Genomic DNA, 14,887 nt, shown 5'->3' on the forward strand with positions numbered 1-14,887 from the left:
CGCGGAAGCGGGCGGCCCCCGGCGATGATGTGGCCCGTGATGCGCACAGCCGCCACCGGCCGCTCCGAGCCGCCGCTGGGCGGGGGAGGGAAGAGCCCAGCGCCACCGCCCCGCGCCGCCCGTCGCACGGGACGGGACCACGCCGTGCCCGTGGTCGCTCCCGGTCTGGCCGCCGGGGCGAGCCCCCGCTGCCTGACACCCGCCACCCGCGCTGCAGGCCCGCCGGCGTCCCTTTCCCGCTGCGCCCTCCCGGTCTCTCGGCGGTAGCGAGGGGCGAAGCTGCACCCCCGCCTCGCCGCCCCTGCAGGGGCCCGGCTGGCGCCCCGCAGCCGAGGGAAACAAAGTGCTGGGGAATGGGGGCTCCAGGGCGCTCCTCGGGCAGCGCCGGCGGTGGCGGTGCCTTTGTTTCCACTCGCAGCTTTCTTGGCAACGTAGCACGCTAATCACCGTTTTGTATTGACTCCTGACTGCCAGCTACCAGGACATTGTCGCTCTTTCCTGCCAGTTGGCTAAAAGCAGCGTCCCTAGGAATCCAAATTTTTTAATTGTTTAGGTCAGTTGGAATATCCTTATTTTTGCCCAGCTAGACTGTACACCCTGCAAACAGCGTGTAAGTCTGCGAGTTCCCCCCTTGACATCAGCTGCCTCTGTTTAACAAAGTGTGGAGCCAAGGCCTTGCTGGACTCCTGTTTTGCAAAACACTTAATATTAACACTTTGTACTAACACATTAAAACAGTCAAGCCAGCTAAATTTGTGCATTTATTATCAGTACTAGTATTATTCCTCAATTGTTGCTCAATACTTTGAAGTGGTGAGGATCCCTTAGCCGAAAGGTGAAATGGAAGAAAGGAAGAAAGAGGATGAAAAGAGAAGATTTAATGATGGTGGCAGTAGCCAAACCTACAGTATCCCTTTTCCTGTGTACAAAGAAAAAAGCACGGGCAAGTTGCCAAGTGTCTGCCATAAACTGGAGCTAGCTGCGATGAGGATACCTAGAATAGCAGAAACTTAAGCACAGCGAAATGTATTTGCAGGACTGGGGCCAAAACATTCTGCACTACGAGAGTGAAACATACAGGATCAGCTTGAACACTCATGTCAAGTCATACCACTTTAAATGAATGAAGCAGCCCAAACCTCGGAGCTAATAATTCAGCTATCTCAAGCTGAATTTATTTGGGATCCGGGCTGCAGATACTGTAGCTTTCCTACGCTAGTAGCAACCCTACATATCCATGGTCTGTGTGTGCTCAGGTGTTACAGCATGGATACTTAGCTGGGCTATCTTACAAATCAGATAAAGATCACACCTGCCGTTGTTGCCAACGGGTGAGACTGTAAACCCGAGGTTTGGGAATAGCACCTGAGGGTGCTATTTCTGGCTTTTCTAATTGCTTGTCTGGTTATCTTGGGCAATCACTTCATCACTTCCTACTGCAGATTCCTTGACAGCATTAAGCCCCGCCCTCCATGGGAATCATGTAATACCTATAGATGAAATATATTTGAGGTTCACACATTACTATTTTGGTTGTGTACAAATTCAGAAAAACTCACTTGTGAGGCCCATGGCAAAAACCTCAGCCCTCAAGATTTTTCAGTCATTAAAGCTAGCAATGGGATTTTTCTCAGAAATGGAAATTCTGGAGTGTAGTTGGGGAGAAAGGTTGCAAACCAAATAGCAAATTCAGTGGAATGCACCTGGCACTGTGGGTGGGCTGGGGAAATGGCAAAGGACACTTGTTTGGGACAGTCTGTCAGGAAAACAGCTGAGTGGTCTCTTGCTTGAGGCCTTGCAAAGGTTTGCTTCTTATTCGGGTTAATTCCAAGATACTGGGATCTGGGTGGTTGTATGGTTGGGTTTTTTCCTGTGTCCTTTGCAATGAGGGCCTATAAGCACCACTTACCTAATTACTACTTTTTCTCATTTTCATCTTAGACTTCCCGTCTTGTTTCTTATAAATCATTCAGTTTTCTTTTTGCAGTTTTCACATTGTTTAGATGTGAAAGGACAGAAACTGCAGAACAGATAAGGACAAGAAACTGCAGAACAAATCCTGAATAACAGATTGGCCAATGTGAGCTGAACTTGATAGCTGTGTAAGTTTCTTTTCCAAAGGATGATTAAAACTCCCTCAGTTTTAAGTGAGGAAAAAAAAACACCCTCAGATATTTAATTTTAGGTTCATTTATCAAATTCTGAAAATGAAAATGGGAGAGACAAACAGCTACTGGCATGTGTTCGTGACCTTATCTGCTGGCAGATAAGTTCCATGTGCCCATGGGTCTCCATGGTGATGGGCTGGACATTTTGTGCCAAATCACAGAATCAGTCAGGTTGGAAGGGACCATAGTGGATCAGCGGGTCCAGCTCCCCTACTTAAGCAAGATTGTCCTTGAGCACTTTGCATAGTTTGTGTCCAAACTGTTCTTGAATATCTCCAGTATAGGAGCCTCCACAATGTCTCTGGGCAACCTGTTCCAGCGTGTGGTCACCTGCACAGTGAAGAAGTTCTTCCTCGTGTTCGGGTGGAACTTCCTGTGCATCAGTTTCTGCCTCTTGCCTCTTGTCCTGTTGCTTGGCACCACCATGAGGAGCCTGGCTCCATCCTCTTGTCACCCTCCCTTTACATGCTTACGTACATTGACGAGCTCTCCTCCCAGTCATCTCTTCTCGAGGCTAAACCGCCTCCAGCTCCCTCAGCCTTTCCTCTTAAAGAGAAGCTTCAGTGCCTTAATCATCGTTGTTGCCTCCGCTGGACGTGCTGCGGGAGCTCCACGTCCCTCTTGTCCTGAGAACACTCCAGGTGTACCTCACTAGGGCTGAGCAAAGAAGCAGGACCACCAGCCTCGACCTGCGGGTAGTGCCCTTCCTAATGCAGCCCAGGACAGCACTGACCTCGGTACATTTGCCCCTGTTGGATTTCAGAAGGTTCAGCCCGTTCCATGACGATCTCCGCGGCGCGCTGTTCCCTCTGTCGCGCACGGGCGCGGGCGGCGGTGCCGGTGGCCCTCCCGCCCGGCAGGGGGCGCGCCGCCGCCGAGCGCGCGAGCCGCTCTACTTCCGTGCGGGCGGGCGCATGGCGGGGTCCGGCGGTGCGGCGGGACCGGCAGCGGCTCGGGAGCTGCTGGATGTGGGGCGTCGGCCAGGTAAGTCCGGCATCGGTGTCCAGCCAGTGGGGGCTCGGCTCGGTCAGGCAGCTCGGTCAGGGAGCCCCAGCTCGTCGGGCTGCTGGTGACCCACTCGTGGTTGCATCCCGCGTGTATTGCAGAGCTGCTTTCCCGGGCAGGGCTATGGTAATGCGAAGTAATTAAGCGGGGAAGTCCACTTTAAACTACGGGCAGTAGTAACGACGGTTTTGTGAGACCAAATAAAAAAGTTTAAAAGACAGAACTCTTCTTTTTAATTAATGATACCGGGCGGATGGCTCTATTTGCGGTCATAAAGATTAATGAGGATAATTAATGCCGAATTCGCCGACGGTTTGGGTTTTACGGCGCTGCTGCTGCCCACAGTTGGCGGAGAACATGGGGACCGGGGTTTAAATCAGCGCGACTGGCACGCCTCAGCTCCCACCTCACCGTGCCTTGCTGGGAGGAATTAGAGGTTGTTTTTCTGTGCATTATAATTCTCAATCAAACTTTAGGCCAAAAACAGCTTAAGGATCTTTAGCTTAATCTTAAGGAGTGTGTGAGAGGTGACCTGCAGGATGAGACCCCTGGTCCATGTAGCCCAGTATTTCTTCCAAGAGCAGCAAAAGCAGATAACAATTACGGGGAATTTGTCAGCTTAAACAGTTCAATACTCGTTTGTTTGCAGGGCTGGAAGACATTTTGCTTATTAATTCAAAATTTAGCAGCAAGAAGGCCACAACTTTACAGACTGTTAAGGTACCAAGGAGCAGTGGTAAGTAAGGAGCAGCTTGTCCCTGGAACTGTGTCAAATAATAGGTAACATTTGTAACAAAACTTTTGCTTCGGGGCTTTCCTTGGAAAGGTAAAGGGAAGCCTTTTCAAGGAAAGCACTTGAAAAGTGCTTTTTGTGTTCAGTGTCTGCAGGTGGTAAGTCCTCCTCCCTTTATTGTTCTATATCCCACTGGTGAGTCAGAATTAGATTTTGCAATGCAAGGCATTACAGCTCTAAGTTTTAGAGACAGATTGTTCTTTCCCAGTATGGAGTTATTGCGTTGGCTTCTTGTCTCTTTTTGGAAGTAATTTCTTTGTATGATATATTTATTGTATAAAAACATTTAATTTAAAAAGGACTCCTGTAAAATTACTTTATTTTTTGTTTTGTGATTGAGCTGAAATTTAAAAAGATTGTTACATCAAATTCTTTGTTGGATAAAAGTGTCTACAAAGATGACAGTGTTTCAAATGTAGATTATAAGTGTTGGATTTTGCAGAGCTCACCTGGAATAGTACCTCTTCTTAAAGAGAGAAAATTAGTGTTAGGCTCATCTGCATGTGTGGAGCAGATGAAGAAATTTTCTTCTTTTAGTTGAAGAAATTCTGGAGGTGAAAATATTGTCTTCCTCCATGCAAGGGATATGAGTGTGATTCTCCTAATTCCATTGATTACATTAAAATCCTTGTGAAGTCCCTTGTGAAGCTGTAGAGGATAAGTGCTTTATACTTCAACCTGGAGCTTCCATCTCTCTCCCACCATCTTAATTTCAGTGTTTCTTTTGTTAATTATGTTGACCTTTCATTATTCTATCATGACACCTGCTACAGCAAATTTTTCCATCTTCTTTGAGACCTTCAGTCTATACTGAATTTTTGTAGACAGCTGGAAATTATAGTTGAAATAGAATCTGTTTAAGGGCTCATATCTGAGGTATAAATGTCAACACTAATGAGTATCTCTTTGACTTTATATATATAATGTGATAATTGTTTCTTTTCAGTCTTGGACAGAGTACAGAGCTTTTTACCACGGATGGCCCAGGCAAATGATGAGCTCAAAAAAAAAATGGTAACAGCACCTGCTCATCAGTTTGATATTGAACATCTAGACAGTGAAACAGAAAAAGTTATAGAAATGGTAAATACATTTTTTTTAACTTAAGTATCAATTGAGATGGGACTAAAATAACTCTCTGATCTTAGAATGAGCAATATGATAGATAAAGTGAAGTCTTTACCATTTTCTGTGAAGTCTTTACCATAGTCTGTGATCTGCTGATTTGAAACATAGCTATAATAAAGATGGTTATTTAGTTGAAATTTACATCCTGGTTTTCGTACTTGCAGAATTTAATCACTGGGGATAAAGTAGTTTAAAAACAGAATAAGACATGCTTTTGAATCAACAACTCTGAATCAAAAGTCACAAACTGTATTTTAAATGTCTCCTAGGTGATTTGGTTTAGAAACTGGACAATATAAGGCCTAATAAGGCATAACAGAAGGCTTAGTGTAAGAGGCTTTCAGCTCTGCTCTGTTGGTATTTTTAGGAATAACTAGATCTTGGGTTTAGAAATGTTTTTTGTGTTGTTGTGATTCTCTGTTGCTGGTATTTGTCTATTCATTTACAGTCACATAAATATTTTCTTTCTGGTTTTAACTGGAGGGCTGCAGCCACATGGTTACATAAGAAAACTTTATTATGAAGGTGATACAGGTGCATGATCCAGCTAAATGCCTTCTGGCTAAGAAGACCTCAAAAAATATGGCTCTGTATATGGATATATGAGATCCCTTCAAAAACTATCCTGGTGGTTTAAACTGCTTGCTGTTTTAGAGTAGTTGCAGTGCTCTGAATACTATAACATATAAAATATGAACTATATTAATAGATATATATCTATATGTGTTTATATATTTGTCATGGCACCTTATGCACTAAATTACTTCATTTGAATTTTTTACTGAAAAGTAGTTTTGATACCTGCTGCTCATCAATTTAAATATCTGATTTAGACAATCTGAGTTCAGCTATTCACTCTGTTCTTTCTTTGATAATGATACAAATATGGCCTTAGATTTGCTATATGCCCATAAAAATTGCGATTTAAATATTTAGGAATCTTCATGATCATCATAATCCTAGGAAAACCCAAAAGTCTTTTTTATTGTGATAGTGGTTTTCTTATGGTAGTAGGCTGTTTAATGTGTTTACCTTAGTTTTACTCCAGTGATAAAAGTGCTGTAGTGTGTGTGCGTGTACAAATATATGTAGTATATATAATGTGTTAACCATGATATTTTTTTTTTCAGAATGTGGCTGTAGTTGAACTGAGTGATTCTGATACAGATGAAGAGCTGCTGACATCAGATGATGATTTGGAATCTTATGATGATGGCTCTGTAACTGATGAAGTGACAGTAGACAACATTAAGTTTCCCAAACAAAAGGGAGAAAAGGGCAAAATAGAAATTTTGGACAGCAAAGCAAATGAGTAAATCCATTTTATTTTACTTTAAAAAAAACCAAACCAACCAAGTCATGTTTTCTCACTTTGAGGCGTTGGCCCTTAAAAACACTTTGCTTCTAAGTGTAGCATCTCTCAGGATCCTGTGAAATGCTATAGTTTACATGGTGGAGAACTCAGGATCCACTCATGACTGTGGAAGGCTGGATTTCTGAAGGATTAAGTGTGATTTGATTCATCAAATAACGGGGAAATCTACTTTAGTAGATTACACAAAGAAAACAGCTAGAGTAAAGGGCACTTGAAAGTTAAAAATTCTTGTTTTGTTGCTTTGTTGAAGAAAGACTTTTTTTTTTTAATAGGAAGATAGAAGTTTTTGCTTCAAAGGCAAGAAAGAGTTAACAAGGAAAAAAAAAAAAAAAGCTTTGTTTTTTATAGTCCATGTCCTGTGAAGTGTTATGTACACTCTCTTCAATATTAAACATGATCTTTAGTACCTCAGAGGTATGTCTACATTGCATTCATGACGGTGGCTGCTGAATATCGGAGCCGTGGCCAAGCCCATTCCAAGCTGAGCCAGCCTGGGTAAGGACAGCCATGGCCAGGGACTTCAGCAAAGGGTTACTTACCCTGTGTGTCTGCACTGACCTTCACACCAGCATGGGGAAGTTACAGGCTCATGTGGGAAACCTGTGTGGCTGTGGTGCCAACACCCTCCATACTCAAAGGATCAAGGCTGCCTCTGGGGTGTTATGATAGCTTTAAGTTACACTTCTTATCCCTCAATTTCCCTGCCATGTTTCCAACCTCCATTTTGTTAACAGCTGTCACTGACCGAAGGATGAAAAGGTAAATTTTCAGCTGGCCTGTACTTAAGTTGGCTTGACACAACTGTGAAACCAGAATCAGTGAAAGTGTGTCCCATTCATGCTTACCTCAAATTGATCAAATAAAATGGTTTGGGCTATCACAGTTACTTCATAGATCAGTTTGCATTTCAGAAATATCTGTCATGCTCCTGGGATGTCATTGTTTCTTAAAGGAACTTTGTATTTTCTACACCATTAAAGTAAAATTTTCTATACTGTATTTGCTCAATTATTAAACTTTCATGACTTGAAACCTGCAGTTATTTATAGAATTTATTTTGAATCCTCTACTTAAAGTTCTAGTTTTAATACCTGTTTCTGTAGTATTTGTGGTAAGGAATAACAAGGATTCTGGTCTTTCTTTTACAGTGTGGCCTAAATATAAGATGGCAACATAATTTACTGATTAAACCATGGAATATTTTAGTGAAGGGGAAGGATGAAGATCAAAGAATCAGACTGCTACCTTTTATAGCAGCCCACAGATAGACAAAGCATTCTAAGAGCAAGGAGTCTTAACAGGCTTAGTTAAATAAGGTCTCAATCTATAGAAAATTTCTTCCAAACTGAAAAAAGTTTGAAAGCCAACATCTGACCTTGGTCATTTTACAAGGGATTTTCCCACAGATTAAAAAGAACCCAAAAGTGTGAAGTACAAAGTAATAATCATGCAGTATGAAACAGTGATTACAGTCTATGTGCACAGACACAAAAAGTGATTTTAATCTGTTAAGGTAACCACCTTTCAAATTTGCAGGCAGATCACACATTCTGTATCAACAAAAAGGTAGAAAATATTCTCAGTACCTTTAGCTTGATATGCATAGTTTAACACCAATATTGAACTCTGTATGTACTATACAAAGATCATAGTAAGTGCACTTCCTTGCATTGATTTACTTCTTATGGCACAAAGGTTTCCTGTACTGCTGAAAAGTCACCAGATCAGAGTGTTTATTTGCTACTGTAGAACCTGAACTGGTTTATAGCAAAAATGGCATAATTAGTATATTTTAGTTCAACTTTAGAAGCCTAATGACTAAGGATTTAAAATGATCATGTAAACATTATGTCACAGAAATATGAAGTAGGTATGTGAGAACTTATTCTTCAGTTCTATTTTTAAAAAAAGAAACTGAACCGTAATCTTGGGGAAATTGTGCTACCAGCTGTTGCTGCTACATCATTTAAATAACTTCAGGGTGATTTCCAAAAGCCATTGTCTGTCAGATGAAAATTCAGACCTAATTTATAGAAATTTAACCATGGAATGAGTATTTTGGGGTTTTTTCGGTTGTACCACTGCAGACAGCATATGCCTAGGTGTGGTATCGAGTGCTTTGTGTAATCAAGATTCAAACTCTGCTGAAAATCTACTTCCCAAGTGAAGCTTTTACTTCAATACTCCACAGTGATGGCTTTGGTTCTGAGATATTCATGAAGAGCTTCTTCACCTGTACAAGCACAATATTTACCTGTTAGAACAACAGCTAAATAATTTTGTCAGACTGTAACTATTATTAAGAAAAAAAATTGAAACACTGTAGCCAATATTTGAGTCCTTAAGGAACAATGAAAACTAATTACCTTCCCACTGTGATTTACAGAACTGGTTTGACAAGAGACTAGACCAAACAGATGTGGAAGAAAAAGGAACTGAAATTTATCAAGCAGCTTCCCAAGCAGCAGCAGTCTTTAGATGGCCACAGGGGGCCCATAGTTGAATTTATGAACTTTGCTTCTCCTCTATTAAAGGTCATATGTAGACAAGCTGTGTGAAAATAAGTAATCTTTTTTTCCCTGACACCGTCACTCATTTTGATTTCAGGAAATGTCTTAGGAGATTCCAAAACATCTGTTGTGTGAATTAAATTTGGTTTTCCTTTTTTTTTTCTGCCATGAAACTTGATCTGTCCAGACTCCTGAAGCTTCTTTGACAGAGTGGACTTCACTTTTCTAAAAAGTTGTTTTGAAAAGAAAACATTTTAATGCATCTTTTTCTGTGGCTGTTGGCAAATGTTGGTGACATTTTAAGGTATAAAAAAGTTTCCCATGCTCTTACTTACAGGAGAGATCTAAATTAGAATTTTCTCTAAGGGAAAGAATATTTGGGCCAATAATACTGTTACTTGACAGCCTTTTGTAGCCTACACAGAGCTCTGGACAAGCTGTAGTTTATTTGTTTGCGCTCAGAGCAGTTGGAGAGGAATATTTTGTGTTATTTAGCAAATGTACAGGAAAGGCTAAATGGGAGGTATTGAAGTGGGAATATTTAGGGAAGGAGAGGAAATGGATTACTGTAATTGAAGGAATGTAGGAGATGCAGGAAATGCACCCATAGCTCATGTTTTACTAGATACACTGTACTCAGGCATTGCTTTTTCATTGATTAGGTCTCTGAGACAAGAAATGAGGGAAGGGAACAACTTACCTAAATCTTTCCCAAAGCCAGACAGCTTAAATCCACCAAATGGTGCTGCCACATCAGTTTTGTTGTATGTGTTAATAAAAACTGTCCCAGCTTCTAACTTTTCACTGATGTAGAGAGCTTTGTTTATGTCTTTTGTGAAAACTCCTGAAGCTAACCCATATTCCGTGGCATTTGCCCGTCGCAATACTCCATCAACATCCCTATGGGAGAAAAAATTATTTAACTACAACTAGGTAAAAAACCAAGTGTTAGCAACCTTCCACCTTCAGTGTGATTGACATGGCCTTTCTTCTCCAGTGAGCTTTTTAAAAGATGACTTATTAAGGAAAAATCTGTGTGTCAATCTGACAGATCCGTGGAAATTCACACCCTTGCTTCAAGTTTGTGAAGCTCATAAACTCACATTTCAAAGGTTGATATCTACACTGAGAAATACCACAGGAAATGTTCCTACTGTACAACTTGGGAATTAGAGCAATATAAAAATGCCTGTAAAGCAGAGCATGGCAGAAGATGATGAATCAGTTTGCTTAACTTTTGTCCAGCTTTACAAGTTAATGCAGAATAAAAGCCAGAATTTAAACTGTTATCAAGACACAACTTTTCAGACCATTTCCAGAGTGCTCTTTTCCATCTGTGTCTCATCTCCATACAGCTTCAAGAATCAATACGAGTTTAAAACTTTAAAAAGTCCCTTAAGACTGCAGAATTTATGGATGTGAATCCATATGTAGATGGTTATCTACATGGCTGGTTCTTAACTTTATTATCAAATTGTAGAAGATGAAACCTGATAGAAATATTTATGTTAAGTTTCCATGTAGGGTTTTAATCTCATCTATATGTTAAATAATTTTAATGATCTGGAATGAAAGATATTAGAAATGACAGTTTACAAAATATAGAGAGTAATGCGTCAGTGTTACACAATACACAACACTGCAGTCTTCTGTAACAGGAAAAATAAGTAATTCCACTGGGAAAAATACACATTTTGTAATTTGATCAAACTGTTGCAATTACCACACAAACTTCACTAAAACATTTCACTGAATACTACTAGGTATTCAGATTGGTCTAACAAGATTTAACAAAATACTGTATATGCTGTCACTTCTTCACTTAGGGTGAAAATGGGAAAATAAAGTTTCTAACAGTAACAAGAGGAGAACATACCCATTTTTAAATTTAGAGATGACCATCACAGGACCAAAGGATTCTTCCTGGGCAATATACATATGGTCTTCAACATCTGTGAATACAGTGGGTTCCATGTAGAAACCTAAGGAGAGGATAGAGCAGCATTTGAGCATGGTAAAAGTGCTTAAGGGTTTGCTGTCATTCAGGCCATTTCTGTCGCATACTTTGAGGTCATAATAACTTGCAACTTGAAATAGAAAATAGATATGAATGAAGTATGAATGGAAATGCATGCAGTTCAAGAGAAATGGCAGACAAAAGGGTAAAAGAATGGCCTATGTTGATCAGTGACAACATGTGCTGTTTGTTCCCTGCCAAGCTGGAAAGTCTGTGTGCCACAGCCAGGTGACTCCCTGGGGGAAGACCCTGTACCCTGACAGCAGGAACACAAGGTTACAGCAAATCACAGAGGCCAGTGTTTTTCTTGATACCCAAAAAGAAGATGGATTGTAATATCAAAATAAATTGTAGTATCTCATACTTCATTTGCACAGCTTCTCATAATATGAGACTTGAAAGCGCTATGGTGTTGTGAGCTTACCTGGTACTGTTCCCGTGATACTGCAACTCCACAAAATACAGCTGAGACAATTGTGACAGTTCTTGCATAAAGTGTAAAAGTTCTAAATACTTCTGGAAAATATTTTACCTGGTCTACGTACTTGTCTTCCTCCATACACTAGAGTGGCTCCTTCTTTTACTCCAGTTTCACAGTATTGCAGCAGCTTTTCCAAATGTGCCTTGTGATTTTGTGGACCATGATCTGTAGATCTGTCAAGTGGGTCACCAATTTTCATCTTTTTTATTTCTTCAACCTATGGGTTACCCAATTTAAATGAAGTTACATAACACAGCAGTATTGTTAAAGTGACCAGAAATTTGGAATGCTGCATTTTTTAGTGCTCTGAAGACTGAACCTAAGAAATTACTGCATTCTTATATATAATGCTTCTCCCTTTTAAAAATGACACTTTTTCTTTTGTTTCATAATCTCTAATTACTTCTGAAAGTTTTTGATGCTTTGTTCATGTGAAATATTAACTATTATCAGTGGTAAATGACTTAAGACAGTGATTTCCTGTTCTTAAGCAAAATAAATGAATTCTCCAGTGGCACAGCATGGAGACTATTGGATTTTTAATAGTGACCTTTGTATTATACTAGCTATGTTTCCAATATTCCTTTTTATTTTAACTTTACAGACGCATTCTTTAATCACATTGACCTGAGCTCAGTAATTATTTGTAATCTTATTTTACTAGTCAAATATGAACTATCCTGGAAGGTACAATATCTATTTAACTGTCACTTATTTGTGCATTACTGGTGCAAATACCTCCCTTCAGTGCTTCCTTTTAACCCTGTAAGAGGTTCCTGAAAAGCAGCACTGTCTATCATAAGGAATAATGAGAAATTAAGCAATTGAAAATAAGAAACACAAGCGTCTATAAAACTAGTGGATCCTTCTGTCAGAGTAAAACATATGCCTAAACTTTAGTCCTTGAATGTCTTACCACTTTTGTAACAAACTCATCATGAATTGATTCTTCCACGAACAGCCTGCCAGCGGCAATGCAGTTTTCTCCTTTGTTGAAATATACTGCTCCCATACCCTGATCAGAAAAAAAACCCCATTAATATTTATATGCATTTTGTTCAATCTCCCTTCCATTCTGTTCCCTTAGGTTGCATGCTGTGTTTGTTTAATGTTTAACCCCAGAAGTTTAATGCTTTATGTAAAAGGATATCACCAATGCAATGTGTTATTTATGAACTTTGAACGTAATATGGCTGGTAGGGAAGGTGAATTATTTTGATTGATAATTTACAAATGACTGCTTGATTGATTGATTATGAACTAAAAACTATATGGCAGTAGGGAGCTCAATTCTTTGTTTTGTTGTAATTTCTAATGTATATTTCTTGTAGTACTGCCTTTTTGGGGCAGCATGAACACTTAAATTTTGCTGGCATGAAGAATTATCTGAGTCTGTTTTCTAAAAGATCTCAAGGTTTTTCATTCAAAGGATCCCTGATATTTTTTTTGGCAAGTCAAGAAGAATATTGCAATACTGTGAGGATGTACCACAAATGCTTCGAATAAATTTTACTTCAAATTAACATCACCATTTTTACAGCTCTGTCAAGTTCACAGTCACTGAATATGATCAGTGGTGATTTGCCACCAAGTTCGAGAGAAACTTTCTTCAGGTTAGCAGCTGCACTGTAAAAAATAAAAATACTCATATAAACCCAAATTAATCATATAAATCCAATTTTAATATCTTTTTCCATTATTTGCTTTGAATTATAACTAATGAAAATGTATAAATCTCTATTGTCCAGTAGTGACTTAGTAGAATTCTATATAGTGGTAAACAAGCAGGTGTAGTTTTGCTTTTTCATTACTGCTACATGCACAATATATCTAGTAAGATACTTCAGAACCAGACTAAGCAGAGTTTATTTATGAATCTTTTGCTGAGAGTACCTCTTCATGATCTGTTTACCAGTTGGTGTTGAACCAGTGAATCCAACTTTGCGAACATCTGGATGTTCAGAGAGGTGCTGTCCCACTAAGCCACCTATCAGGGTGAGGAAAGCAGTGTAACTGGATGGTACACGGACAATTTTTACTACTCCAGTAGCAGCACTGCAACATAGAAGGAGCTTACACCACAAATCAAATACAATATCACATTCTTATTTATATTTGCAGATTTATTCCTATAACTACAAAAAACTCGGAGCCCATTAGTGCCTCCAAATTCTCCCATCTGTCTGGACTAAAGATCTTCTGAATGTTCCACTGTAGGTGGAATAATCTAATTTGTAACCAAGCCTGACTCATACAATTACTTTGTCACTTTTCTTCCTTTAGGGGAAGGAGGAAAATGGTGACATCAGGCAATACAGTGTGGACTATGAATATGCATTTTATCAGTTTGCTCTAAGTCTCAGAGCTCTAGTTCATGACCTGATGATATAATTAGGAAAAAAATTGAAGCATTACAATCAAGAGAAACATGTTTCTCTTCAATAGGTTCTTTTCTAGAGTATTCATGTCAATTGTGTGAGCTTGTAAATGGTGTAGGCTGACAGCTCCTACCATTAACTAAAGCCAGATTTTTCCAATTCTCTTCTGGAAAGTGAAATTGCTGCATGAAAAGATGCAAGCCTAGTACCTATGAACATACCTATGTAATAGATCTTCAACAAAATGAAGAAGTTCACCAGTTCTAGCATGACCTCTCCTAGAAAAAAGATGAGTTGAAGCTTTACCTGAACCAGGCAGAATATTTATAACACCCTTAGGAAATCCGGCTTTAGCTGAGAGTTCTGCAAACTTCAAAGAAGTCAGAGGTGTGACCTAAGTAGAAACATTTAGATTAGGTCTCCTATTTTAATCAAATGCATGATGATACCTTTTACATTCCATACATCTTAGTTTTGATACAATATTCACATTCTTACAGTATTGACAAATTAGAAGTGATGGCTTCTCATGGAAAATAATTTATTTTTGAAAATGAGATTAGCACCAGAGCAGAATTGGAGTCAATCAATACTTTGTATCACCATGGCTGTTTGCGTTATTACAAACACACTTTCAAATATATGACACAGTCAACCTATGGGTGAAATCTGCTATATTGCCTAAATCATTTTGCCTGAACAGGGGCATCTGGCCTATCTGTAAATTTCTTTTTGCTCTTACCTGAGCTGGTTTGAGTACAAGGGTATTGCCTGCAGCCAAGCACGCTGCACTCTTCCATGCAAGCATCATCAGTGGGTAATTCCAGGGGATAATAATTGCACAGACACTTCAGGTAGGGAAAAACAGGGAAAGATTACATATTTGATGGCAGCTTTTCTATGGCTTTTCTGCATGTCAAGGCTGTCACTAAGAAGAAAAAATGATACTTACCCGATTGGCTCTTTCTTGGTGAATGTTAGATTATGGTTTGGCCGGGCCTGGTTAATTGGAATTGTAGCACCCTAAAAGAC

At 39.7% G+C, this 14,887-nt stretch overlaps 2 protein-coding genes across 3 annotated transcripts in view; one reads left to right on the forward strand and one right to left on the reverse strand.

Annotated features, from left to right (window-relative positions):
- Positions 1-3,063: 3,063 nt before the first annotated feature.
- Positions 3,064-7,441, forward strand: NOPCHAP1 (NOP protein chaperone 1). The gene is made up of 4 exons (XM_083859781.1): positions 3,064-3,152; positions 3,823-3,909; positions 4,913-5,049; positions 6,225-7,441. Exons 1-4 carry the CDS (start codon positions 3,083-3,085, stop codon positions 6,408-6,410), a joined length of 480 nt encoding a protein of 159 aa, XP_083715907.1. The 5' UTR covers positions 3,064-3,082; the 3' UTR covers positions 6,411-7,441.
- A 151-nt stretch (positions 7,442-7,592) lies between these two features.
- ALDH1L2 (aldehyde dehydrogenase 1 family member L2) overlaps positions 7,593-14,887 on the reverse strand; it is a 34,137-nt gene continuing 26,842 nt past the window's right edge. For both annotated transcript variants that reach the window (XM_083859771.1, XM_083859772.1), the window contains 10 exons: positions 14,808-14,878; positions 14,598-14,703; positions 14,162-14,249; positions 13,371-13,464; positions 13,007-13,103; positions 12,394-12,492; positions 11,529-11,694; positions 10,856-10,961; positions 9,680-9,879; positions 7,593-8,702 (listed from right to left, as the gene is read on the reverse strand). In XM_083859771.1, the coding sequence (XP_083715897.1) occupies positions 8,647-8,702; positions 9,680-9,879; positions 10,856-10,961; positions 11,529-11,694; positions 12,394-12,492; positions 13,007-13,103; positions 13,371-13,464; positions 14,162-14,249; positions 14,598-14,703; positions 14,808-14,878 (1,083 nt within the window). In that variant the 3' untranslated portion in view covers positions 7,593-8,646. The remainder of the gene's footprint in view (positions 8,703-9,679; positions 9,880-10,855; positions 10,962-11,528; positions 11,695-12,393; positions 12,493-13,006; positions 13,104-13,370; positions 13,465-14,161; positions 14,250-14,597; positions 14,704-14,807; positions 14,879-14,887) is intronic.

The sequence above is a fragment of the Zosterops lateralis genome, assembly GCF_965231275.1.
Source record: "Zosterops lateralis genome assembly, chromosome: 4".
NCBI lineage: Eukaryota > Metazoa > Chordata > Aves > Passeriformes > Zosteropidae > Zosterops > Zosterops lateralis.